The sequence below is a fragment of the Mus musculus genome, chromosome 5, assembly GCF_000001635.26.
Source record: "Mus musculus strain C57BL/6J chromosome 5, GRCm38.p6 C57BL/6J".
Lineage (NCBI taxonomy): Eukaryota > Metazoa > Chordata > Mammalia > Rodentia > Muridae > Mus > Mus musculus.
Genome location: NC_000071.6, coordinates 117,231,792 through 117,259,470, shown reverse-complemented (window position 1 = coordinate 117,259,470; position 27,679 = coordinate 117,231,792). Strand labels below are relative to the sequence as shown.

General features: G+C 49.0%; 1 protein-coding gene across 8 annotated transcripts in view; it reads right to left on the bottom strand.

Moving 5' to 3' along the window:
- Taok3 (TAO kinase 3) overlaps positions 1–27,679 on the bottom strand; it is a 154,991-nt gene that overhangs the window by 15,631 nt on the left and 111,681 nt on the right. For all 8 annotated transcript variants that reach the window (XM_006530385.4, XM_011248219.3, XM_011248220.3 and 5 more), the window contains 4 exons: positions 18,241–18,375; positions 8,374–8,610; positions 6,801–6,929; positions 3,409–3,612 (listed from right to left, as the gene is read on the bottom strand). In XM_006530385.4, coding sequence (XP_006530448.1) covers positions 3,409–3,612; positions 6,801–6,929; positions 8,374–8,610; positions 18,241–18,375 — 705 coding nt within the window. The remainder of the gene's footprint in view (positions 1–3,408; positions 3,613–6,800; positions 6,930–8,373; positions 8,611–18,240; positions 18,376–27,679) is intronic.

Sequence of the window (27,679 nt, the reverse complement as noted above, 5' to 3'; positions counted from 1 at the left end):
TGGTGTTTGTTTTTTTTTTACACCTGCTTCACAAGCTAAAAAGGATTCCCACCAGCTCAGGCAGGGATGGAGGAAGTTAGGCTCTCGGGTGGAACTACGGACACCTAGGAGGATGACTGGAGGTACCTGTCTGCCTGTCCATCTTCCTGCCTGTCTTTAGATTTCCATGCGTTATGGGTGTACATAGGTGGGTGTATGTGAAAGGCAGCTCTCTCCTTCCGCCCCGTGGTTTTTGGGGATTGAGCTCAGCTCATCCGGCTTAGCTTCAAGCTCCTTCACCTCCTGAGCTGTTTTGCTGGCCCTTGGTGCCTGTGTTCCCCATGTTTCACAGTAACAGTTTGGGGGGATCTGGAACTTCTGTACTCCCTCACCCCAGCCTTCCCTTTGTGCTTTGAGAGAGGTCACCATCTTTGCTGGAATGAGAGTGTCTGTCACATTAAGGACAGGCACGTTGGCCACTCAGGCTCGCTCGCTGGGTTGAGTGCTGGGAACTGAACCAGGGTCCATGGCAAGAGCAGTAAATGATCTTAACTGCTGAGCCATGTCTTGATGAATATAGGGTTTGTCTGTTTGTTTTAAATCATGTTGTACAGTAGTAACTTTCTATAACTTATATTGACTGTAACTGACCCCTTGGTTACAAAATTTCCATAAATAGATGCTATTGGAATAACAGTAATTGTCAGATTGGAAAAAAAATAACTTATTTCTAACCAGCTCTGGGCCTTTTAATTTTAAATGTATATATGTACACGGCATGTGCGTGTGCATGCGTGCATGTGTGCATGTGTGTGAATGAGCGAGCATGCCATGACGCGCATGTATGTAGAGGTCAGGGTTTGTCATAGGAGCACTGGGATTTCGGCACGCGTTCGTTCACTTGGTCCAGCTCTGTGTGGTCCTCACGTGCTTGCACGGCACATGCTGAATTCACGGTGTCTTCTCCCCATATTTCGTTTGTGCTTTCTGACAGATCCAGATTCGTCAGTGCTTAGTTAATGTTTTACCAAAACGTCTCCTGGAGCTTCTGTTTCTAGCTAGACCTAAATGTCTCCGTGTCTCAAATGAGAATGTGATTTTCATTCTCTGCTCCTCTCTCCTCTCATTGGCTGCCAAGACCTGTTCTCGTTCTTGTTGCTTTTACTTCTTAGGTCAGGGTTTCCTGCAGCTCAGGCCAGCCCCAGACAGCTCAAAAGAGTACTGGGATTGCAGGTGTGAACTGCAGGTGTGAACCATTGTACCCTGTGCATGTGGTGCCAGAGGTGGAACCCAGGGTCCTGTGCATGGTAGGCAACCGGTACTGTACGGACAGTCCAGGTTCCGTGTGTTCTGTTTGGAATCATGGCTGGGGCCCAGCTGTCCTTTGGAAGCTCATACCATGTTGTCCACACCGGTTCCCCATGCTTGGACTCCTTGCTTCTCGTCTTTTCTCTCTACATGGCTGCCCTCACACATCAGCTGCTATCCCTCCCAGAAGGAACCTTACTAGATTTCTCTCCTCTACCTCCTCATGTCCCAGACACATCAACACAACAGCTCCACTGTCTGTCTGCCATCTGAGGCCCACCAGAGGGCCCCAAGCTATCACAGGATCTGGACACCTCTTCCCTTCCTCGGACCCATTTTCATCCCCTAAGGTACGTTTGGACCTCACTAAGGACCCACATTCTAATCAACCCTAAGCCACTCCAAGCCAGGCTCTTTCTCTTTCCCTCCCCCTCCCTCTCTGTCTACTGATTTTTGAGTCAATGCCCAGACCAGAATTGTCTACCAGTTACCAGTTTCTCCTTCCCAGATCTTAAACAAAACAAAACAAAACAAAACAAAACAAAACAAAACAAAACAAAACACAAATGCAGAGCCTGGCTGGTCTAGAATGGTTTGGTGGTCAGCAAAGTTCAGTTTGCTTTGCTCTTTCTTCTGATTTGAACTCTACCAAGAGCTAACCTGTGATCCCAGCACACAGGAGGCTGAGGCAGGAGACTGACAGTTCAGGTCCGTTGGCCCACATGAGGAGAACTTGTCTCAGAAAACAAAACAAAAGAAAAGAGGTTTTCTGAGACGCTTGGCCCAAGTGCTCTTCTGTTCGTGGTGCCTGAGGTGGGCGCTTCCCTCTTGCATGTCAACACTGCGTTTATGAGCCATCAGTATTTTTACCAATGGCTCAGTGGCATGTCTTCTCAGATTTATTAATGCCTTCCTGGCGGACTGACACGCCTTCTGTATCTTCCATCTCTGTGAGCACCTTCATGCCCTCATCATTCCCAAATTGGAAAATTAGCAGTTATTACTGTAACAGTTGGTGATGATGATGGTGTGTATGTGTGTGTTTGTGTATGTGTGTGTTTGTGTATGTGCACCTGTGTATAGAAGCCAGAGGTAGCCATTACATGTCAACTTCCTCAATCTCCTTCCACTTTATATTTTCAGACAGGGTCTCTCTCAGAGCCTAGAGCTCCCTGACTCGCCTAGACTGGGCAGCAAGCCCCAGGCATCTCCCTGTCTTCACCTCCCCAGTGCACAGACAACAGACCACACTGGCGCCCCTGGAGTTTTACTTCAGTTCTGGGATCTGAACTCAGGTCCTTAAGCCTGTGTGGCAAGCATCTCACTGACTGAGCTGTCTCCCTAGCTCCGGCATCCTTATTGTTGAGACGTGGCCTCGCTATGTAGCTCAGGCTAGCCTCGAGCTTGTGATCCTGCCTCAGTCTCGTGAGCAGCAATCACTGTGGCCTCCTCTGTTTGAAATTCCTGTGGGAAACTGGAAGAATTAGCAGTAGCTGACGTTAGGAATGCCCCGGTGATATAACTTCCACTTTCAGCATTAAGGACTGACTCCTCTGGGCCGGAATTTACCTAGGAAGTCTGCCTGCTTCCCTCCCTCGTTTTTGCCTCTCTTTGGGGCAGCCTGGTCTCACACTGATGCTTTAGCTCTTTAAAGCAGAGCTAGCATTTGCTAGGTCACTCCCTGCCCAGGTGCCTTAGATGGCTCGCACTGCCTCCAGGGTCCAGTCTGAAGGCCTCACTGTAAACTGCAGGCATCCAATGCCAGAGCAACCTCGATGATGCGGGAACAGCACGCTGCCACTTAAGGGTTTCCCCTGGAGTCACAAAACAAGCAGCCGGATGGAATCGAAAGCTTCCCCTGCGGAAACGGAAGTTTCCTCTGCTCTAGCTCCTGATCTGCCCTGCATGGCCCTGCATGGCGGGATACACGTGCGCCTCCATTACGACACAGCTCTTCGTCCATCTAAGCCAATCCTTATGCTGTGGATGGCTCTCTTACCGGACAGCTTCCTTCTCTGACGTGATCCTGGCACTGTGCTAATGGCTAAGGACACAGGGACTGAGGCGACAGATCTGGTCCTGCCCTGTCTCTCCTGCCCCGTGTGACAGTGTGACACATACCTCCCGAATGTTCTGCTGTTCCACCTCGTGGCGCTTGATCATTATTTTCCGTTTGAAGAAGCGGCAGTTTCTGTCGTAGTACAGCCTCTGTTGAGTGAGCAGGTGGGCTTCCTCCTCGGCCTGCGTGTGCTGCAGGTTTTCTTTATGCTTCGATATCCGCTCCTGCTTCTCCTTCTTGGGTGTGCTATGGTCCTCGTTCATTTCCTTGAAACAATGACACAGACACATCCAGGTCCATCACACTGCTCTATGCAGAGGAACAGGACTGGTCCGTCACCCGTGAATGCAGAGAGGCACAGGAGGGCTTTTGGCGCACAGCCCCACCCCCATTCATTTACTCCCCATGATCTGAGTGTTAAGTGAGGGGGATGCTTGAGTTTGCCTCACTCTGGCTTCTCAGCCCCAGAAATCATTTATTCAGTCATTAACCAGTGACTCTAAGCCCTGACCATGGGACTAGTGGGTAGGTGGTGGGTAAGCAAGAGATCGTGGCACCTTGACACTCAAGGGCTGGGCAACCCAGAAATCAAAAACCTACTTAAGATCTATGAATGAGAACTGAGATGACGGCCAACCCCAACTTCACGGGAAGGACCAGAGTTCTCAGAGAGTGTTGGAAAGCATTTGACCTCAGCGACAATGTGTTCACATTTGAAAGGATTGGGGGGGTTAACTGGGGGAAGAGAAGAGGAAAGATATTCTGATACTCCGAATGGAGAGAGCAGCCCGTGGAAACTCTTAGCATGGGGTAGAAATAATGTGGTCAAGAGGTGACAGCTTGTGAGATCTGACAGGCCTTGGGGGTGGCTGGGCTGATGGATACGGAAGCCTTGCAGACCTGGACTGGGTGAGGGTTTTTACTTATTTCTGGGAACTGAACCCAGGGACTTGACTGAACTCAGACATGCTAAGCAAGCACTCTACCCATGAGCTACATCCCCAGACTGCCAATGACTCTCAGTCTAGGAATGGATATATTGCATGTGGGAATGTCCTAAGGAGAAACTGGATGCTGGCTACAGTGCGCAGAGCAGAACAGAGGCAGGAGCCTGTCTGTGGAGGCAGTCGGAGTCACCTGGGAAGGCCAAGATAAGGGAGCACAGTGCCTTAGACTAGGGAGGAATGAGGCTGAAGTGGATGGCTTCAAACTTGGGGAGAGGCTCTGCAGACATCGCTAACTTGAATTCTGGGAGGAAGGGAATCGTGCTTCATTTGGGATGGGAGGGTGAGGGAGCCACATGCAGGAACTCTCCACCCTGGCTTCCCAGAGCACATGGGCAGTGTGAAGAGGAAGGGGAACTAGAGCAACTGGGATGCTCACTCGTCTGTGGAGGGCAGGAGGATACTTCTGAGAGTGCAGCACACTCTCTCACCCTCCTTCATACCGACCAGCTCAGCTCCTGCTTGGCTGACACTCACACACCTGCACCCACCCGCTTTTCTTAACGTTTGTCACAAACCACCACTACTTAGATGAGTTTTGCCTCTCGCCAGTAGGTGCTATAACTCAGAGAGGTTGGGGGATGCATCTCTTTATGCCATGACGTCACCCTAGGTTCAGCCTTGAATCTGTGGGTCTAGGCTCAGATATGACCATAAGGAGCCACTCCAAAATCAAGCCTGGATTATTCATGCCCTTTGCATTCCCCTGTGATTGGCTCATGGGTGAAATTCTAAAGGTTTCCGGACATACACGTTGAACACTTTCTACTCAGTAAGTGGCTGAGGCCAACTCAGATTGGCTTTGAGCCTTGCTTTTCTCCAAGAAAAGATCCAAACCTTCTATGTTCTATCATATGAACATGATGACCCAAAGCTAACCTGGGCAACTGGGCTGGGAATGGGACAGGACTCTGGGATGGGTGTTTTGTGGAGAATCTTTTAAAGGTATCTGATGACCCTCAATGTCTTGGTGTTTTAAATGCCCAAGATGGGCCCCATGCTTCTAAAGTGTGGGCCCCAGAGCAGGAGTGGGCATATAGAGTTTACAAAGGAGAAGGCATTTGGAGTTGAGGGAAATTGCAGTTTCCTATTAAAAAAAAAAAATCAAAGCCATCTCCAAAATCGAGTACTATCCTGTCAGTCATAAAGGAAAAACACAAACAGAAACCCGAGGAGACTTTTTCTTCACTGGGCTGTTACTCTTGACCCTCTAGTTCCCAGAACTTAAGAGAGCCAGAGGTCCTTGGCGTTCTGTCAGTGGGGATCAGCTGCCACAGTTTCTTTCCTGGGCAAGGCAGAGATCCCCCTGGATGCCCCGCTCACCCACTCCCAGGTTCCTCCCTAGGCCCCCTGTCATTCCCCAATCAGCTCGTGAGCTCCAGCGGATGACTTCACTGGAGCAATGCCCAAGACCCCACATTATTAAGCTTTGTAAGCCTAGGAAGTCGGCAGATAAGGAGCCCTAACCCTTCTGAGAAGGAAAGCGAGCAGGAGTCCAGGAGCTTCGCCTGTCGGTGCTGGGAAGAGGAGAATCAGCAAAGCTGAGCTCGCAGGTGAAAGAGCTTCCACCTGCGAGTGCCAACCCAACATTCTAGAATCGTCTACTTGTGTATCACATAGATTTCAATAATCAATCCAAACTCTCACAAGGGTGAGGAATGAACCATGCAGAACTGCAGATGGGGCAAGGAAACGCCATGTGCAGAGGTCTCGGGGGCAGGGGACTTGTTTTGTTTGTGTAGCTGAAGGGCATGACTGCAGCCTCAGCCACCATGAGTAGGCTGGGGTAGGGAAGGCGTGGAAGTGAGAGGAGACTGGAAGGGGAAACTGGTGGCTGGCCATGTGGGCTCGTTAGAACTTTAACCTTCTCTGAGAACAGTAGGAGCGTGGTGGACTTGAAAAGGATGAGGTGACACACCAGTTTCAAAGGGGTTTAAGACTGTTCTTTGGGTGGGCAGTGGTGGCGCAGGCCTTTAATCCCAGCACTTGGGAGGCAGAGGCAGGTGGATTCTGAGTCCCAGGCCAGCCTGGTCTACAGAGTGAGTTCCAGGACAGCCAGGGCTATACAGAGAAACCCTGTCTTGAAAAAACAACAACAATAAAAAACCCAAAAACCAAAAAAACCAAAAACCAAAAAAAGACTACTCTTTGGCTGATGTGCAGAGCAGGCTTTAAGAACAGATCCTGCACCATAGCCCCTGGCTCAGCAGCATCAGCATCCCGTGGAACTCCATGGAAAGCTGCGGTTGCGCACTCCTCCCATGAGGACGGCAGGATGAGGGGCGTCAGCCCTCTGCTTTAGTGTGCTTTCCAACAACTCTAATGAGAAGTCGGGACTGCCGATTCAACAGCTGACCGCAGTGCAGGTTGGGCCATTGCTGGCTCTGAGCCAATTCAGGTGTGGCGGGTGACCATGGTGACCATGGTGACCATGGGTGCGACACCCTTACCTCTTTTATTTTCTCCTTACAAATCTTGTACTGCTTCTTCTGACTTTCTAAGAAAGTTGTCAAGTCCTTCTTCTGCTGGGCCAGGATCTGCTGCTGGAACTTCTTCTCATCCGCTGCGGCTACCTTTGCCTGATGGGACGGCAGAGGGGGCCAAGGTCAGGCTGAGCTTTGCACAGGACTCAGCTGCCCACAAATGCCCAATAGTGTCACTCCACGTGAAAGACATTCTAAAGTTCTGTGGTTCTCCTGTGTCTCAAAAACACATTCCCAACGACAGGGTAAATGTGAAGGTGGATCACATATATGCATGCCTTTGTCTCTGTGTGTGCACACGCATGTGCATGTGTGCAGGTGCAATGGGCACTAGCGGAGAATCTCAGGTGGTGTCCCTTGGGGCCACTCACCTTGCTATTTATTAATCCGTCTATCTATCCATCCACCCACCCACACACTGTGTGTGAATGTGGTGGATACTCATGGTGGGGAACGGATGCTTGTGACTGTGTGTGGACACCCATGGAGGCCAGAGGACATGGGACACTAGCTTCTGCCACTCTCTACCTTACTGCTCTCTGGCTGATTCTAGGCTGGTAAGCCCCATTCCAGCAAGCCCCATGATCATCTTGTCTCCATCTCCACAGCACTGGAGCTACAGGTGTGCACACAGCCATGGCCATGTAGGACACTGGGACCCAATCTCAGGCTGCTTGCACGGTCAGTGACCTTATTTATTGAGCAATCCCTCTCCCTGACCCCACCCCCACCCATCACTTTGCTTTTTGAGACAAGGTCTCCCATTGGCCTGAGGTTCGCTACCATTGAGGCTAAGCTATCGAGCCAGGGGGTCCTGGTGTCTCTACCCTGGCTCCACCCACCTTTTCAGTGGTAGGATTATGGGTATGTGCCACTATGCCCGCCCCAGGATTCCCTTCTAACAGGAAACATTTAATAGTAATAAAGACAGTATCGAGATTCTAAAGTCATGACTTTATCTTCTAGGTTCCTTTACTTGTCAGGGTACCCTGATATAAGCCTCGAAGACCTTGAACTTGGAATCCCCCTGCTCCAGCACCTAAATCCCTTGAGATTACAGGTGCATTCCAACCCACTTAGAGAGAGAAGGTTTTCCCAATGAGTTTATAGAGTCGGAGCTCAAAGCTCAGGTGAGCATGCAGGCTCCATCCTCAGGACTACTAAAAAACTAACTGAAACAGTTACATCAGTTAAGGACACGGGTGCGGACTCCTCCCTCAGAAAGCCCAAATCACAGCCAGCTTACATCTTTGTGTCCAGTGGCTGGTGTGGCAGCCACAGGCAGGGGTGGGCCTCACCAAAGGGACTGCTGGAGGAGAACTAGGGTGTGGTGGGCACAGGACAGACCACTGCTGAGGGAGCCAAAACCCCTGCTGTCTTGCCTTCCATGATGATGTCAGATGGGACCCCAACCCAGCAACAGTGCTTTCTTGCTTCTCCCTCTCCTCGCCGACTGCCAAGACATGTGTGTGTGTGTGTGTGTGTGGGGGGGGGGGGCAGGAGCCCCTGCGCGCAGGCGCCTCCCACCCCGTCCACTGACCTCCTTTTCTATGGTAGCCACTTGCTTCTTGGCCAGCTTCTCCAGCTCGATGGACGAGTTGTTGGCGTGCGTCTCCACCTCCTTCTGGAGCTTGAGGCGGTGCTCATCCATCTCAGCCTTCAGCTTGTTCTCCAGGGCGATCAGCTGCTTCTGGTGCTGGCGCCGCATCCGCTTATAACCTGACATCTGTTCCCGCAGCTCGTTCTCCTGCTCATGCTCATGGATCTGCCGTGTAACCTGAGGCGGGGCGGGGGGGCGGGGGGCGGGGGGGGGCAGAGCTCCAGGTCACCGTGTGTGCGTGGACCAGAGGCTTCCCACGCACGGCAAAGCAGAGGGCGCCCCGGGACACTGTGGCTTCCAAGCCTCCAGATGTTGCTGACCTGGGGCAGGGGGCACTGCCATCCTCAAAACCATCTCATTTTCTCAGCTCCTTTACACACTCATGAGGTAGGTTGTTCATGTATTGTCAATTGTCATTCCTATATACCAACCCCCCCTCTCTCTCTCTCTTTCTCTCTCTCTCTCTCTCTCTCTCACACACACACACACACACACACACACATCTTCAAACTTTGTGAATGACCCCAGGGTGCTGGGACTCCCTCCAGCTGAGAAGCTAAGCGTTTTTTTTTTTTTAAAGGATCATTCAAAAAGGGAGAGAGTCGGACAGACACATGCACACACAAAGTTTTTAAGCCCCGAGTTTCGCTTCGTCCCGATCCCCAAAAGAGCTGTCCACAAGTTACAATCATTTTTTTTTTCCTTTAAAAAGGACGTGGCGTTTCTGAGTTTCACAGGGACTACTACTCCTTGGTTCGACACTTCTCCTTGGTTCGATTTCAATTCAATGTCCAGCAAGCTCGCTGCCCAGGGATCCTCCCGCCTGTCTCTTCTTTTGACCCTTCTGGGATTTCCCAGCCTCCTTCCCTAGCTTCTTGCCCTTCCCAGTCTCCCTGATGGAGCCACCGATTGCTTCCTTCTCCTTTTCTTTCTTTTAGAACAGTTCTTGGATGGGTTGCTTTTTGCTGTATGATATGGCCACTCCCCTGGAGAGTGAGCCCTGCCTCCTCTTCACCCCCAAAATAAGTTTTCTTGGAAAACCCCACAGTGCTATAAATGCTCTTACACCATCTTTCCTATGTGGGTCAACCTGGCATGGTTTGAGTCTGCTCTAGTCAGAAAGGTGTCCCTCCACTTTACTGGGTCCTTACGACAGAGCAGTGGGACAGAGCAGTGGTTCTCCACCATGGGTCACAAACCCCACAGGGGAGGCGCATCAGATATCCTGTATATCAGATATTTACATGACGATTCCTAACAGGAGCAAAATTACAGTTATGATGTACTAGAATAATATTATGGTTGGGGCCGCCACAAGGAACTGTGTGATAGGGTTGCAGCCTGAGGATGGCTGAGAACCACCGCTGTAGTGGGAGGGCCGTCCTGAGACTGGCCGTCAGTCCTTTCTAGTGGAGCGAAGGCATACTCTCACAGGTGGACTTCACTCGGAAGGATGGTCCTCTCTAGGACTGAGCAGGACATATTTTAATACCTACCAACAGAGGACAACATCACCTCAAAGCCCTCTAGTACTCTGAAAGAAATGTGTGATGTGTTTTGTCACCATGGTCCTGGGTAATTTTATTTATATTCTGGGTACTGAAAGGAGATGAAGGGCTTGCAGTGCTAGCTCGCCTGCTTTGCAGGCTGGTCTTGAACCCTGCATCCTTGCTTTTGGGCATCCTACATCCTAGGATGGACAGGTATGTTCCACCATGCCTGCCTCTACATCATGGACTGGGTTTGCCCCACCATGCCTGCCTCTATGTGGACTGGGCTTGCCCCCTCCACTGCACTTGAGAGAGCTCCCCAGCATAGTGCTGAGTTGAAATACCAGGCCCGTACTCTACCACAGGGCTAAGTCCCCAGACATCTTTTTTTATTGTTGTTGAGACAGGGTGTCCCCATGAAGCTCAGGGGACCTTGACCTTCATGGCAAGCCTCCTGCCTCCATCTCCCAAGTGCTGGGATTGCAAGCTTGTCTCACTAGGGAGACAAGGAAGTGGTTTGAGCGATGTGTATAAGTTTCAACTCCATATGCTCATACCACACACAAAGACAACTTTAGGGAAAAAAAGAAAACAATTTCTGCTCAACAGAGACCATACAGTCCCTTTAGGGTTTGGATTTTTTTCCCCCACCACAAATATGACAGTACAGTGGCCGTTTCCAGATAGGTATGTTTGATCGAGATATTAACTTTTTATTCCAGTATTCCCCTGTGTGTGTGTGTGTGTTGGGTGTGCAGCACACTCATCATGAGTGTGAGCGTGGAGGCCAGAGGTTGACAGTGAGTGCCTTCCTCAGTTGCTCTCCACCTATGGCTTCAGCCTGGAGCTCAGGGTTCTGACCAGGCTGGCTCAGCAGCGAGCTCTGGGGATCTTCTGTCTCCACCCCCACAGTGCGCCAGGCCGAGATCACAGGCACACACTCCCGTGTCTGGCCTGCCTGCCTTCGCATGGGTGCTGGGATCTGAGCAGAGCAGCAGGCACTCTACCCCCTGAGTCACCGACTCAGCCCTCTGGAATTCCCTCTTTAATGAGATTCCCAGAGGGGAGCAGGGCTTGCTTTAATGCCATCATGATGGATCTGAACGCTGCGCACGCTCAGGCCTACAGCTGATACGATGCTCTTAGGTGACTACCACATGGCAGGAAGCCCAGAGATAGACCAGGAGGAGGACTGGGCATTTCCTGTAGTACCCGGGGGTGCATCCCTGCAAACAGGGTGGTCCTGCTGCCTGTTTTATCGCACCTGGCTCAAATGTGTGACAAAGGCAACTGACAGAGTCCAGCAAGCTCTCCTTGGATCTGGTTGACTTCCAGGAGGGCAGCTTTGCTTTCTAACACCCCTCACCCCCATGGTTAGGGGAGTCACTTTCTCAGACTCCAAATTAACCTTCCATTTGCCACCACCAAACTCTCTTGAGTTTTAGGTTGTCTTCCTGGGCACATACAGAGTTGTTTTTTTTTTTTTTTTTTTTTTTTTTGGATACAGGGTTTTGGTCTATAGTTTGGGGTGGCTTCTGACTCCCATGTGAGCCACCGACAGATCAGAAAGTTTTATCTTCCTGAGTTCAAAGGAGACAGATGAGCTAAAAACCAAAGTCAGAGCAGTGGGCTCACTGTGACATTTAACGTGAAATATATTGAACGTTTGTAAGTTACATTATGAATTCTTATTTCACTTTCACACCATTTGTCCGAAGAATACACTGTCTGGTCCATAGAACTTCAAACAGCTAATACTTTCATATACTTTATAATTTAGCTCTTAAATTTGTGTCCGCATGTGGGGGATGTACTTGTTCATGTGGGTGTGTGCATGTGTTTGGGTGTGCACCTGCCTGCTCCCGTGTAGGGACAGAAGGGACGGGGGCTGGCACTGGGTGTCTCTCCTGGACCCTCTCTACCTTTATTTTTTTGAGACAGAATCTCTCAGGGAACCAGAGCTCATCAAATCTGTTAGATTGGCTGGCCGAAGAGCTTCATGTATCTGCCTGTTGTTACCCCCAACCCCAACCCCATGCCACTGGACCTGGTGTTTTACACGGGTTCTGGGGAATCTGACTCGGATCCCCATGCATACAAAGCAGAAACATTACTGGCTGAGCCGCCTCTCCAGCCTTGAGACAGGCTGGCCCTGGCTGTGTTGTCTATGGTGGCCTGCGACTCACTATGAAGATTGCCTCCGCCCCTTAGGTGCCAGGCTGACAGGGATTAGTGCACTTCTAGCACACTTCTGGCCCTACCACTCTGGTTCGCTTCTCGCTGTAGTTTTGTTTTGAGATGGGACCCCCCCCCCCCATGAAGCCCTGGCTGGCCCAGGTTGGTCTAGAACCTGACGGAGTGATAAGGCCGCCTCTGCCTCCAGAGTGCTGGGATTAAGGGTGTGCATTATCACACACTACCTAATTCTTATACATCCTAGGGATCAGAACCAAGCGCATGCCGCTCTTGAATTGCTCTAGGGAATCCGTTATCAAGCAGAGAAAGTGATCACTCCTGTTATAAAGAATTGCCCCTCCCCCCAAAAGTCAGCAGTGGAGAGAACGGCGAGCCTGACCTACAGTGGAGTCAGATGTGAAGCTGTAAAGATGCTATAAGGGTGCGTGGGCTATAGTTCTACAGGGGACGTCTCAATGGGACCAAACATAAGCTGGCCGTGCCACAGTACCACACCCATTCTGTCCCAACTACACCTCTGACCTTGGGCAAAAAAATTGACCTCTTGAAGTCTTTTGATGCCTCCCCTCCGGGAAAAGAGGGATGAGCCCAGTTTTCCTCAGGGTGGTGGATGGTGTCAAAGGGCTGAGGGGCCATTAAGTCAAGGAACGGGAATGACCTGTTGGTCTCTGACCTTCTCCTGCCAGCCCTGGAGGAATGTCTACCTACGCCCCTGCTTCTGGTGCTACAGCTCTGGGTCTCAACAAGTGCACAGCAGGGGACGGGCTCCACTTCATCTTTATTTTTTTGTTTGAGACAGAGTCTCATTATAGAACCTTGGCTGGCTAAGAACTCGCTATATAGAGCAGGATGGCCTGGAACTCAGAGATCCTCCTACCTCTGGTTGCTGGGATTAAAGGTGTGCACCACCAAGTCTGGTAGGAGAGCACATTCAATAAAATTACCCATCGCTAGCTTGTGGGCTTTAAGGTGACATATATGTTTAGAACATGTATGTTTAGTATGAACGAGGCCCTGGCTTCTATATTCATTACCACGTCCCATATGCTAAAAAAAAGGCTTGGGTCTGCATATTTCCCACTGTGTCTTGACCTCTAGTATGTGCTCAGTCACTGGGCTGTACTTCTAGCACACATATGATTTCTGAGTCAGAATTACTGCCCATCTCACATACCTGGAATATATAGAGTATAGTAAATAAGCGCCAGAGAATGGGCCCTACCCAGGGGCGCCTGAAGCACCTTTTAAAGGAGGTTCGCAGTTGTACAACACCCCCCTGTTTAATCCTGGGAAGACCTGGTTCTGAAACGAACCAGTTAACCTGCAGCAGCCCAGAACGCACGTGCCTACCCTGCAGCGCAAGCATGAAGGCCGAGAGGCAACCTGCTGAACTTGGGTTATCCAAGCTCATGGGCAGTATTAATCCTTCCTAGGCAGCAAAGCAGTGCACTTGGTGGGAGTGGTCACCTCGGAGCTAAGCATCAATAAACTGCCAGCAAGTGCCCAGAGTGAACACAGTGAGCCTTACGTTGGCTGCAGAGACCTGACCCAGCACCCTTCAGAGCACCCAAGGAAAGGTGTCTTAAGTTCCCCACTAACAGTCGTGGGCGATGCTAGGCGATTTCTGCCTAGGCGATTTCTGCCTTATCTCTTCACTCTGTCTCGTGCCCCACCCCACCCCCCGCCCCAACCAGAATAACCAACATACACTTTTCTCAGTTTTTCAAAAGGGAGCTAGCATCTCACTACGTAGCCCAGGCTGGCCTTGAACTTGAGCCCTTCCTTACTCTGCTTCTTACGTGGGGCATCGCAAGCATGCACTGCCACACCTAGCTAAAACATGCCCTTCCCAATCCAAATCCCATGTGGCAGTGGCTGCGGAGACCTCACTCACTCCACCATCTGATATGCGTTTACTGAGTGGGTGGCCACGTGGGTTGGGCATATTGATTGACAGCTAGGGGAAAGAAACTGGTATCAGCAACACGTCATGTGTGGGCCACGTATGAATGGAGGTCAGAAGTCAACTCTCGGTGTCATTCTCAATGTTCTTCACCTTATTGAACTCACTGATTCATCTAGGTTGGCTGGCCAATGAGCTGGCCAAGGATCTGCCTGTTCCTACTCCTGACCCCATCCCCTCCCCAAGAACTGGGGCTTTAGATACAGAGTCATAGCTGGCTATTCACATGGGTGCTGGGAAGCTGAACCCCACTAAGTCACCTTCCCAGTCCCAAGAGTTGCTGTGTATCGATAGATAACACATCTTCTGGTGCACTGGCCTGGAGGACACACTCAACCAGATGGCTCTGGGCTCTTGAGAGGTGACATGGAGGTGCTTCCTGGTGAGGCAGTAATGTTTTCAGATGCCTCATGGTGAGCTCAACAGTTAGACTGTGCTTCAGAGATTCTAAGTGCACATTCTACCCCCGCCCCCCAACCCCTTATGAGTTTTCCTCCTCACTCTGGTAAGGCCAAATAGGAGAATCTGCCCTAGACAGAACAACAGTGTCTCTCCTATGTTTTTTCTGATGACCCCAACTGGTTTTCTTCTCCTGCTCTTTCCCTAAGGTGTAGCCCACTCACAATCATTTGTGAAACCTTTAGGAGGCAGTGTATGAGCCATCTGGTCGACCCCGTGACCCACTGTTCTTTATGTCACCATCTACCATGGAAATTGCCAGAGATCTAGAACATCACATATAAGAAGTGACATCAAATATTGAAAACAGCCAGAATTGTTCTCGTGGGCCAGTAAGCGTGATGGAAACACGGGACCCAAGGACTCAGAAGGACAATCCTGGAGAATAAAATCATCTGCTTTCCTCTCGGCAATAGGCCAACTCAGGCCGCATGTCCTCAAAGAAAGTAAGAGAAGGCAGACGCCATGATTTTCTCTTCCTTCTCCTAGGTCTACAGGAGGCTAATCAAGGATACTCATGGGAGAGTCTAATGGAGATACTATATTCCAAAGTTCCTTCATGACCTGCTGTTCCTTTGTTCCACGTGCAATGGGGCAGCAATGTGTGGAATCCAGAATTCTCTGTTTTAAGGTGCCCCAGACAACCATGCCCCCCAACTGCAAAAGTCCATAGCTCATGGCCTTCGCACACCTCATTCAGAGACACAACATAAAGAACTATACTGAGAGCAGACAGTGTCCTACTATGGCCTCTGTTAGGCTTGTGTGGAAAAGGTGGGTTTGTAAGACACATCAGAGAAGAGCTAACTGCTGGTGCTAGTTAGCAGGCCAAGTCAGAAACCATTCTTGTCATTTATTGGGCTCATAATGGAAAGGTGAGTTTGTGTGTTTCTTTCTTTCTGCTGATCACCTTCAGATCGCTCTGGGACTTGTCAGCAGCTCTACCAGAAAGAAAACCACAGAGAAAGGGTACAGCCAACCAGCAACCCAATGGTTGACACATCAACCAATCAATCTATTCTTGCCATCAACTGTCAGTCTGGCCGGTGGCTTGACTGCTGCTGATTGGTTCCCCAGAGTCCCACGGCCCTGCACTTAATTTAATGCTATTTATGCCACCTTAGTCCTTTTCAATTGAAGTGGGACTCATTTTCTAAAATTACACACTTCTTCCCAACATTCTAGTGTCATGGCTTAGACAGTCTTTGGGTCTGGTGTTTGAGACCATATAGAGGGGAAACGGATTGAAATACAGACCATATAGAGGGGAAACGGATTGAAATACTTGATAGCAGCCATGAGAATAGCCATACCAATAGTTAGATTGCCCCAAAGGGGACACAGGTACAGCCATCCAACACCACACCCCATTCTTTTCTAGATTCATTAATTTTTCTCCCTCAAAAATTCCCAGATATTCAGGAGAGCTTCCAAGGATCCCATCATGACTCCCAAGGCATCCCACCAGGAGAGGCTGCACCACAAGACAACTGGTTTCTCTGCCCAGAGTGCCAGCCGCCGCCCCACCCAAACCCAGGCTGCTAGGTTTCTAAGTCAGTGTTGGAGCAGAGGCCTTTTTTTTGAAAATCAAAAAGTACACCAGAGGGAGGAATCTCCCGGTCCCCTGCATGGGGGTGGGGCGGGGTCACTCTGAAGCTTGTAGGACTCAGAGGAGCTTCCGAAGACTCTGCCCACAGCCTGAAGTGGCCTGGCAGGGGAGCGGCTTCTATTAGCCCCTGAGAGGAAGGCTGTGATGGCTGAAGCCCACGCTGAGCAGCCCTGGTGGGAGTTTTCCCAGGCCGGGCATGAGACTATTCCGGCATGGCTGTAGTAATGAAGGGAGGGAGGAGAGAGTCATGAATATATGATGTGGGAAGGAGGAGGGTGTGGCCTGAGGGAAGGCACAGAACCTGTCCCACAATGGGGGAACTGCTGGGGCTCAGGTCTGCCTCCTGCAGCGCCTGCTCTGGCTGCTGAGGCTCCCATGGCTTCTCCTCTCGCCTTCGAGAGCAGGTGGGGGTTAAAGGGACAAGCCCCACAGGAGCCCATGGTGAGTAGTCAGTTTTCCTGTCAGACGCCCGCCGTGGCAAGGAGGCGACTGCTGACAGCCCCACCATGTTCTGTCGGATTCGCAGCCGTGTTTTTTTCAGACGCTTCCTGAGCATCAGCAGGCTACAGAGTGGACATTTTGAGATCTCCCATCACACGATGGGGTATTCCTTTCAGATGAAAAAAAAATCGCCCATTAAAGAGGCTACAAGAAACTTCAACATAAAAGAACTCAGGAGCGGGGTTCTTTATGAACGGAGTGCATTAAACTGTGAGATTTTTCCACATGGAATAGGCATGAGCAATAGATTGCTGCTCTCTTCTCCATTTTCCTTCTATTTGCTCTGTCAGAGACTATAATTCCTTCTAAATTTCACTGAAGCCTTTTTCATTTATTTATTTATTTATTTTTAAAAAAAAAGGCTTGATGGGGTGGGGGTGGGGGTGGGGGATAAAAGTAGAAATCAGGTTTGAAAAATAGGACAAGAAAAAACGATTATTTCTGGGTCGGCCTCGGATGATGTCATCATGGGTTCTGGATGTAACAGCTAAGCAGTGTACAGTAACTCTTCCTGCTCATGTGACCTCTAACACTCATTTGGGCAAAACAGCTAATATCTCAATAATTTTCTGGCTGAGAAGTGAAATTTGGATGGGAAAGCTGAGAGAGAGTTCCGAATGCTGAGGATGAAATGGAGAGAGAGGGAGAGGGAGAGATAGAGTGTGTGTGTGTGTGTGTGTGTGTGTGTGTGTGTGTGTGTGTGTGAGAGCGCGCACGCGCACGCGTGGGGGGCCAAGGGGAGGAGGCGTGAAAACTAAGTCTTCCTGAGCACACCCCTTTTGCTACTACAAGGGCACCCGGCAATCACATTTGCAGTAGTAAAAAATGCCGAGGAATCGACAGCCCCTCTGCTCCCACAGCCGCTGCCGCTGGCCTCTTCTACAAAGCCTTTATGGCTATCAGGAAATTCTTCAGGGGTTAAATGGGGAAAACTGGGCACTACCACTGTTGCAATAAATAAATGAATGAACCAGAACGAACCGGTGGACTATCCCTGGGAAGCAAGTGTCTGATTTTTCTACAATTACAGATGGTAGCCGGCAACCATATAAAAATTTTTTTTAGATCCTATTTTACCTTTTGATGTGTATGTGTGTACATCATAGAGACACACATGCACCTATTTAAAAAGCAGCATAGTGCCCTGTACACACACACACACACACACACACACACACATCCATACCTTGAAAATATTTTTAGCATTATATATTTCGATGAAAACACAGATCACTTTAAAAAAAAAACTGGTTATGCCAGCAACTCATCTCAAAGCCTTATATTCTGCATATACAGCATATACAACACACAATCACACATACACACAAAATTACACATACACACATACACACACACAAAGGTTTTTTTTTCCCCCTATGCCATAGACAATGCTAAATATCTAAGATCAGGTTGCTATGCCAACAGAATTTTTTTTTTCCCTGAAATGAATAAAATTATTTGGAGGGAGACAACATCCCTGGCTTCTTTTCCTCCCATGCATGAAGCTGAGGGAGGCTCAGGGAGGGCCGGAGGCTGCCAGACAGGGAGGAGGGGAAGGCAGGGAAGGTGGGTAGGGAGGACCAGCTTACCAAAGACGCGGATTTGATCGTGGCAAAGCGCTCTCGGTTCCGATAGTGGAGGGCCCGGCTCTGAACTGACTGGGTAGGCCGCGGCTCAGGCCTGGGATCGCCGTGGCCCGCCTCATCCCTTACGAATACATGATCCTGCAGAAATGGATGAAGAGAAGGAGAAAGTCCAGCTGCGCTCTTTCCTCGCCGGCTGCCTCTCTCTCACCCCTCTTTCTGAACAAGCACCGCTGTTTGAAATGCATAGTTCAGCTCTCTGCTAGTCCCCGCAGCTCCCACGGTATAAAACGAATAAGCGACACATTGCAGCCTTCAGTTAGGAGTGTCAGCTGATCGCTAGTAGGATGCCTTCTGACTCCCCGGCAGGCTTCTTCCCCCCTTTACCTCCGGAATTACATATATGCAAAAGCAAAGAGGAAGAGGAGAGAGACTGGCGCGGACGGACGCCTCAGAGCCGTCTGCTTAAAACGCGGTGACCAGATAATTCCTTTAAAAATGTCATGTCCATGTCTGGCGGGGAGGATGCTGGTGGCTTTTAACATAAAAGCGAGCCTCCGCCTCATTCCCTTGAAAGAGCTGCGTTGTCAATTGAATTGGATTTGTGAGCTGGTCGGTGGGGTCATCCTTCTTCTGGGGGGGTGGGGTGGGGGGATCAGGGGAAGCTTGTGGCGAGCCGCCTCTCTGTCTTGTGCTGGGAAGATTCGGCAGTCACTGAGGGATCCTGCTTTCCAGTCATGATCGTACACAGTTCTAGCACCTTCTCTCTACAGCTTCTGAAAGGATTTTTTTTTTTTTTTTTAGATTTAAAGAGACAGGCGTACAATTCCAAACCAAATGATACTTGGGCAAATGGTTCCTCAACTCAGTGTCGGTATGCCAGCAGACTGAGCGAGGCTGGGATTTAATGTCCTTGACTGATTTAATCGAGTCCTGTGCTTTCTTGATGACCAAAGATGATTAATAACATTCAAACGCCCCGTGGGAAAAAAAATAACATGCCCTGGATGGATGATGATGCGTGTTCCTTAAATGCAGCTGAGACGCCTTCTAAAGGAACGATGTTTTTAGAGGGCCATGCCCCCTCTGTACAGAACGAGATGGTCACTGTGTCGGCAGTGCCAACCCTTCAGAAAATTAACACAATGCCCCCTCCCCAACTCCCACCCCCACCAATACTCTGGCAATTTGTAGCTCAAAACCATGTTCAGTGGTGGGGGATTTTTAAATAGCACATGCTCAGATGGGGAAGGAGAAATCAATTTTTTATCCCCCAGGGTTTTAGGAGAAACCATTTGTTTGCATTTTCTCCAGGAGTACCTGAAAATTAAAAAAAAAAAAAACAACAACCCCCCCCCAAACATATAATTGCCCTTTCATTATAAAACAAGGGCCAAAGAGATTCAGAAAATACAAAATTATATCATTTATCTATAAATTAAAAAATATCAAAATGTGTTGATTTTTTGAGGGAAATGAAACATTATAACCAGGTTTTGATGTGAAAGCCGCCATCCGAGATTACATCCATCACAACGCTGTTTCCTTTTGTAAATCTAAGTGTTTTGATATGGAGGGAGGTGTGTCTTCACACCTGTGTCTAGACTTTCCATTTCTATATTGAAGTTCAAAGAATGAAAAAGATCTTTACATTTTAAAATCACATTTGCGTGTGTGTGTGTGTGTGTGTGTGTGTGTGTGTGTACTCGCGAGTGCGCTCGCATGCTCTCGCACATGTGGAGGTCAGAAGACAACTTTAGCGTCTGCACCATGTGGGTTTCAGGGATCTAACTCTGGCTTGGTGGCAGGCCCCCTTTCCCCAGGAGCCATCTTGCAGGCCTGAGAGCTCTGTAATAAACTTGTTGTAGGTTTTGTGCCATCAGATTCAGGGGAAGGCTTACAGCTGTGCTGGCTGGTGAGCTGGCTACTAGCCAACCCTGGCTATTTTAACTTAAACAAATTAAAATGAAATAAAATGGAACATCTGATTCCTGAGTCACTGCGACTACGAGCTATCTTCCATGGTGGCCGGGGGTGGGTGACATAGGCAGGGAGTATTGCTGCCACTGCACAAGCTGGGACCAGACATTGCTAGGGGTAAACATGCATTTCTTGGACCAGAAAGATGGGCTACCTGGAAAAGCACACTGTGGGTGCCGTGGCACGTGTGTGGCCCTCCATCATGTATGCATGCGAGATAATAATGAAGAAATGAAAAGCAATGCAATTCTCAAGCTGGGCAAGACTATAACCATCCCCCTAAACACATGCCTGCACTCTGAAGCACTAAGGAGGTCAGAGAGGTTGCAAGTTCGAGATTGTTGTGGGTCTCATAGTGAGAGCCTGTCTCTCCCTCTCCCAATAATTTTAAACAACAACAACAACACCCTTTAGTATATGTATTTTGAAAAACGCTTAAAGGATCATTTTAAAGTTTTCTGCATTACTTCTCAGGAAAGCTGACCTTGTGGCACAGGGAAAGGAGCTTAGCACGTGACTGGGACCCTGCGGCGGGCATGCGGTCCTCACTGGGCCTTCCTCTGATTGTCAGGTGTTTACTAATTAATTACTACTACCATGTCTAAAATCGGACTCACTTACATGACAGGTTCAGAAAGGGATGGGACTTTTTTTTTTTAATTTATTTTTTTAATTAGGTATTTTCCTCGTTTACATTTCCAATGCTATCCCAAAAGTCCCCCATACTCACCCCCCCATCCCCTACCCTCCCACTCCCCCTTTTTGGCCCTGGCGTTCCCCTGTACTGGGGCATATAAAGTTTGTAAGTCCAATGGGCCTCTCTTTCCAGTGATGGCTGATTAGGCCATCTTTTGATACATATGCAGCTAGAGACAAGAGCTCCGGGGTACTGGTTAGTTCATATTGTTGTTCCACCTATAGGGTTGCAGTTCCACTTAGCTCCTTGGGTACTTTCTCTAGCTCCTCCATTGGGGGCCGTGTGACCCATCCACTAGCTGACTGTGAGCATCCACTTCTGTGTTTGCTAGGCCCCGGCATAGTCTCACAAGACACAGCTATATCTGGGTCCTTTCAGCAAAATCTTGCTAGTGTATGCAATGGTGTCAGCGTTTGGAAGCTGATTATGGGATGGATCCCTGGATATGGCAATCACTAGATGGTGGGATGGGACTTTTAAATGCCAGCATCGTAAGAGAGACATAAGGTCTGGGGCTCCGAGTCACAATTTTGGTGACTCGGAGGGAGTCACCAAAGAGGCTCACTGAGAGGGACCTGGGAGAGGTGGCATCAGCAGTAACATTTCAAGTGGTGGTGATTTCATTTGTAGAGGCAGCCAGGGGCACCAAAAGCCACAGTGCTCACATCACAAAGCAAAACAGAAGCCATGCATGCACGCCCTATGAAATAGAACCTAGAACCTTGGCTGTGGTGACATACACCTATAATCCCAACTCTCAGGAGGCTGAGGCAGCAGGGTAGTTTTGGGCCAGCCTGGACTATATAGTAAACCTCTGCCTGAAAAGACAACAAAACTCAAACCGAACAAGGAAACTTATGAATATTTTAAGTTTAGGGCCCTGGTCATCAAATTAAAAGTCACTGATGTTACCTATGTGTTTAAACGTAAGGAAACTGGAATACATCCAGAAAGCCAAAATCTGACGTCATCTTCATTTTGTCTACACATTAAATAACTCACTAAGGTATTCATTAAGAATGCTGCACACAAGTCCTGCATTGATGGTGCAGATCTTTAGTCCCAGCACTCGGGAGGCAGAGGCAGGCAGATCTCTGAGTTTGAGGCCAGGCTGGTCTACAGAGTGAGTTCCAGGACAGCCAGGGTTACACAGAGAAAACCTGTCTTGAAAAAAAGAAAGAAAGGAAGGAAGGAAGGAAGGAAGGAAGGAAGGAAGGAAGGAAGGAAGAAAGAAAGAAAGAAAGAAAGAAAGAAAGAAAGAAAGAAAGAAAGAAAGAAAGAAAGAAGAGAGAAAAGAAGGAAAAACAACTAAACAACTAATGGTGCACACCTGAGTGTGAGCCCTGACTCAGGGAGAAAAAAGCTAAGATACGACTTTAGCACTTAGTTCAAAGACAGGCCCTAACTTTTAACTTAAATACAACAGTTAAATCAATAATGTAAGTCTTTCTTTTACCGTTTTTTCTTTTTAAAATTGACATTTATCTATCAATGTATGTGTGTATGCATACATACTATGGCACAAGTGTGAGGTCACAAGTGTGTGTGCATGTGTGTCTGTGTGCGTGTGAGTGAGTGCAAAGGCCTGTGTGTGCGTACTTGCTACGGCACGTGTGAGGTCAGAGGACAACTTCAGGAGACAGCTGTCTCTTCCTATAGTGTGACCTCGGGTCATCAGGCTTGGCCATGAGTGCTCGTATGCACTGAGCCATCGATGGCCCCACGGGTTTCTTTTCAGAGGAGAAGTCTTACATTAGGCAGTGTCACACCAGGTCACCATCACTGTTCTAGTACAAAGGGGCGGGGCACTAAGGTGGAGCTGTGTGTCAGTCAAATTGAAGACACACCCATTTCTGGAGCAGCAGGGAAGGAAGGCTGCTTGGTTTATATTTTGTTTGGTTTTATTGACTCATTTGGAGACAAGGTCTTGCTGTTGTAGCCTAGCTGGCCTGGAACTCACAGAGCTCCACCTATCTCTGCTGCATGCCTGGGATTAAAGGTGAGGCCACTGTATCTGGTTTACTTGTATTTTGTCTTTTTTGGGGTAACTGTTCGCTTTAACACTACCTGATACTCCCAGACCCAAGAAATACATTTGTAGGGGCTGGTGAGATGGCTCAGCGGTTAAGAGCACTGACTGGTCTTCTGAAGGTCCTGAGTTCAAATCCCAGCAACCACAAGGTGGCTCACAACCATCTATAATGAGATTGGATGTCCTCTTCTGGTGTGCCTGAAGACTGCTACAGTGTACTTACATATAATAAATAAATAAATTTTTTTAAAAAAGAAAAAACCGCCAGGCGTGGTGGCACACGCCTTTAATCCCAGCACTCAGGAGGCAGAGGCAGGTGGATTTCTGAGTTCGAGGCCAGCCTGGGCTACAGAGTGAGTTCCAGGACAGCCAGGGCTACACAGAGAAACCCTGTCTCAAAAAACAAAAAAACAACAACAAAAAAAAAACCAAACAAACAAACAAAAAAAGAGAAACAAACAAAAAAGAAATACACTTGTAAACATCCAATCTCATTGCATAAAAATGGGCTTTAGTTCCCCAATCAACCAGATGGACAACTTAAAAATAAGGGGCATGTGACTGTAGGCCTGAACCGAAACACAAGCTGTGTCACCTGCATCGGTCAGTGTTTCTTCAAGTCACAGGCCCTTAGGGTTCAACCACTGTAACATGGTAGGTACTGCACAATGTCTGAGCCGGCCAGGCGTGATTTAATAGCAGCCAGGGAGAGGATCAGTTAACACAGGTAGAGTCAATGCCTGTTACTCATCCAGGAGGACTTGGGGGCTGACATGAAGAGCTACCATTGCTATGCATCCCAGCAAGAACAAGTACATGTCTTGGTGGTACCAGGACAGCCAGGGCTATACAGAGAAACCCTGTCTCGAACCACTCCCCCCAAAAATATATATATATTACCCTCAGTGCTGGCGAGATGGGCTCGGTGGGTTAACGGCGAGTCTTACCCAGTCTCAAAACGGGCATTTGAACCCCAGGACTCACTTGGGGGAAGGAGAGAACCGACTCCTGAGGGTTGACCTCTTATCTCCACATGAACGCCGTGGCGCATGCGTACACATACCTGTGCATGCACAGTAAGTAAGTGAAATGTAGTCAAGTATTATCGTCTGGCCACACAGGAGATGGCCTCCTGAGACTCTAGTGGGGTCAGGGACCCACCGTAAGTCCATGTATTTCAATCTGGCACATCTACAGTGTATGCCCACTGTAAAATACAACAGAAATAGTCCCTCAGATTAGAAGAATCTGCTGATGGACTGCGGGTAGAATCCAGCTACTGCATGCTCAGTGCCTCAGATAGCATATGCAGTATGTTTTGTTTTTCTTTAAATTGTATTGTTTGTTTAAAATAATGTGTTGGAAGCAAGGACCTTGCACACAGCCCACGCTGGCTTGAATCTGTGGTCCTCCTGCCTCAGCACGCCGAGTGCGAGTGCTAAGATTCCAGGCAGGGGATGCCATGGCCTGCTAAGGAAGGCATGGCATTTTTATACAGTAGAGTGAGATCTGTCACATGTAAGGCACAAACTTATGTCCTGGCCTGGGCCACCATGTGTGTGCATGTGTGTGCACACATGGCGGCACACATGAAGGCCAGACAGTGCCACCTTCCTCCATTGTCTCCAGCGCTGCTTTTCGAGGCAGGGTCTCTTACTGAACATGGAGCTTTGACAGGCTGTCCAGCAAACCCTTGCAACTGTCCTGGCTCTGCCATCCCTGCTGGCTGTGTGTTGGGGATGGAGCCCGGGGCCCTTGTGCGTGCTGGGTAAACACCCTGAACAACATCCATACCCACAGGACAGACACTACTTTTACTCAGACTGCAGCTCCATCCAAGACCGAAATGCCATGTGGTCATGTGTTCTGAACTCACAAGATCTTGGTTGCAACCTTGGTCTCTCTCCCTCTGGACTGACATGGGGGCTGGGTTCACATCTGTCCGCTCACCTCGCTTTCTGCCTGAGATGGAGGGATTTGAAAAACCCATCTCCCTGGCTCTTGGCCTGAGGTGTGGCACTTAGTAGGCACTTGGGAGGCGATGGCTCAATAAACTCTGGAGGAGAGGTCTGAGGAGATTATGAGAAGAGGACACCTTGGCCTTGAGTTATTAAAGAATTCGTATTCGTGTTGCATCAATGCTACTCTGTTCTACAAGCAAGCCATGAAGCAGTGGCACTTGTGGCACACCCCACGGGGTGACCCAAACAAGCTTGGCTCTGGCTGGAGCCGGGTACAGACATCCTCACTGCCTCTCTGTGGACACACGGCCAATGAGCTCGCTGTCCCTCCCTTGCTCACTTCAGAATGATCACTCTTGTTTTGTCTCGTTTGGTTCCGAGACAAGGGTCTCTGTCTGTGTGCAGCTCTGGCTGGCCTGGAAGTTGATATGTAAACCAGGCTGGCTTCAAACTCAGACCCGCTGGACTCAGCCTCCCCAGCGCTGGGGTTGAAGCTGTGCAAATCACTCTTGGCTTCACTGTATCCTTATTAAAGGACTCCTGCAGTGGGCATTCTGAGGTCGCAGAAGCGAACCACAAAGTTAGGGAGGGAGATGTCACAGAGCCGTGGCTGAAGTGGCTGCGGTAGGTCCCTGCCCCTGATCTGCACCATCTTTTGTTCATTTGCTCTCTGCTAAACATGAGTGGCAACAGCAAAGACCTGACCCTCTGTGCAGCAGAAGTACGCAGGCCACAGCAGCAAGATGCACCGAGGACACCCAAGCTCCTCAAGGGTTTCTCTTCCTGCTGCAAAATTGGGGAGAGCTGTTCTTTGGTTTTCAGAGAAGCCAACAGGGCTGGTGAGATGGGTCAGCAGGAAAAGATGCTTGCTGCTAAGACTGATGACCCAAGTTCTATCCCTGGAACCCACATGGTAGATGGAGAGGACAGACAGAAAGCTGACCTTTGACCTCCACATATGTGCTTTTGTGTGTAATGCACGTGCACACAGACACATAGACACAGACACAGACAGACAGACACATACACATACTAAATGTCCTAGAAGGGAGTTCACACCCATGACCTGCACACACCACACACACACACACACACACACACACACACACACACACACACACAAATTTAAGTTCAGGTTCTGCATAGGACACCAAGGGACAGAGTATAGTAGTGACACGTGTGTGAGACTGTCATAATGAAATCTGTCACTTTGTATGATTAAAAAAAATAATTAAGGAAGCCTAAGGGCAGGGTAGACTAAATTACCGGACCTGACCTAAGTATTCTCTTGCTCAGTAAACACTTTTCAAGCTTTCAGCTTTTTGAGTGATCGATTGCTTTATGGATAGTATTGCAGTTCAAAGTTTTAATGGTCTGTGGTAACTGTGGGAATCATTTGCATGTGTGCAAATACACATTTGTGCATAGATAATGAAATGGTAACTGATAGACACGTAGGCATTTTTAAGACTGAAAGTTTGATGAGAGGGTCATCTTCCGAGGCTGTAGGCGGGCTGTGTTTTGGCCTGCTGGCCACAGTCAGGTGTGCTGTAGTGCGGGGATCTGTTTCCCGCCTATGAGTGGAGCAACGTGGGCTCTGTGTGCTGGATTATCAAGGTCTACTCTGCTCACACTTTGGTGTCAAGCATGCTGGTGCCACCTTCCGTGTCAGTAGGCAAACTCTGTTCAGTTAACTCTTTCAAGCCTTCAGGGCAATATCGAAGATTATCTAACACTCGGATGCCCGTTTCCCAGACCTCAACTACTGTTGCCAATCTGTCATTCACTTGCTACTCAGTCTGTAGTTAGTGACCGGCAGCGTTGTACCTAAAACCCCTCCAGGGAATGGGGAATCTTACATTCTACTCACGGGATATTAAAATCATATGTGGATATGATTTAAAGATTAAAAAACTTTGTTTATGTGTATGTGCGTGTGCTGGGGACTGAATGCAGGACCTCACCCATGCAAGGCATGCATCCACGACCAAGGTGCATCCTACCCTCCCTGTCTTATTCTTTTTCCAGTTTTTATGTATGCTTGTTTGCATGAGTTTGTGCGTACCCTGTATGTGAAGGTGACCTTAATGGCCAGAAGAGGTGGTCAAGTTGCCTGGAGCTGTTGTCACCGAAGGTTGTGAGTTGTCACGTGGGTGCTGGAGCTAAACCCAGTCCTCTGCAAGTTCAGTCAGTTCCCCTAGCCACTGGGCACTCTCAGGGCCCTTGTTTACTTTTTGAGGAGGGGTCTCCCCTGTGGAGTCAGGCAGGACTTGATCCTGTGACCCTGGGATGCTGGGATGGCAGAGGGATAATGAGCTTCTGTTGCCAAACCTGCTCCATGATATAACTGTACAGAGCAACAGACAAACCTGCTCCATGATATAACTGTACAGAGCGACAGACAAACCTGCTCCATGATATAACTGTACAGAGGGACAGACAAACCTGCTCCATGATATAACTGTACAGAGCGACAGACAAACCTGCTCCATGATATAACTGTACAGAGCAACAGACAAACCTGCTCCATGATATAACTGTACAGAGCGACAGACAAACCTGCTCCATGATATAACTGTACAGAGCGACAGACAAACCTGCTCCATGATATAACTGTACAGAGCGACAGACAAACCTGCTCCATGATATAACTGTACAGAGCGACAGACAAACCTGCTCCATGATATAACTGTACAGAGCGACAGACAAACCTGCTCCATGATATAACTGTACAGAGGGACAGACAAACCTGCTCCATGATATAACTGTACAGAG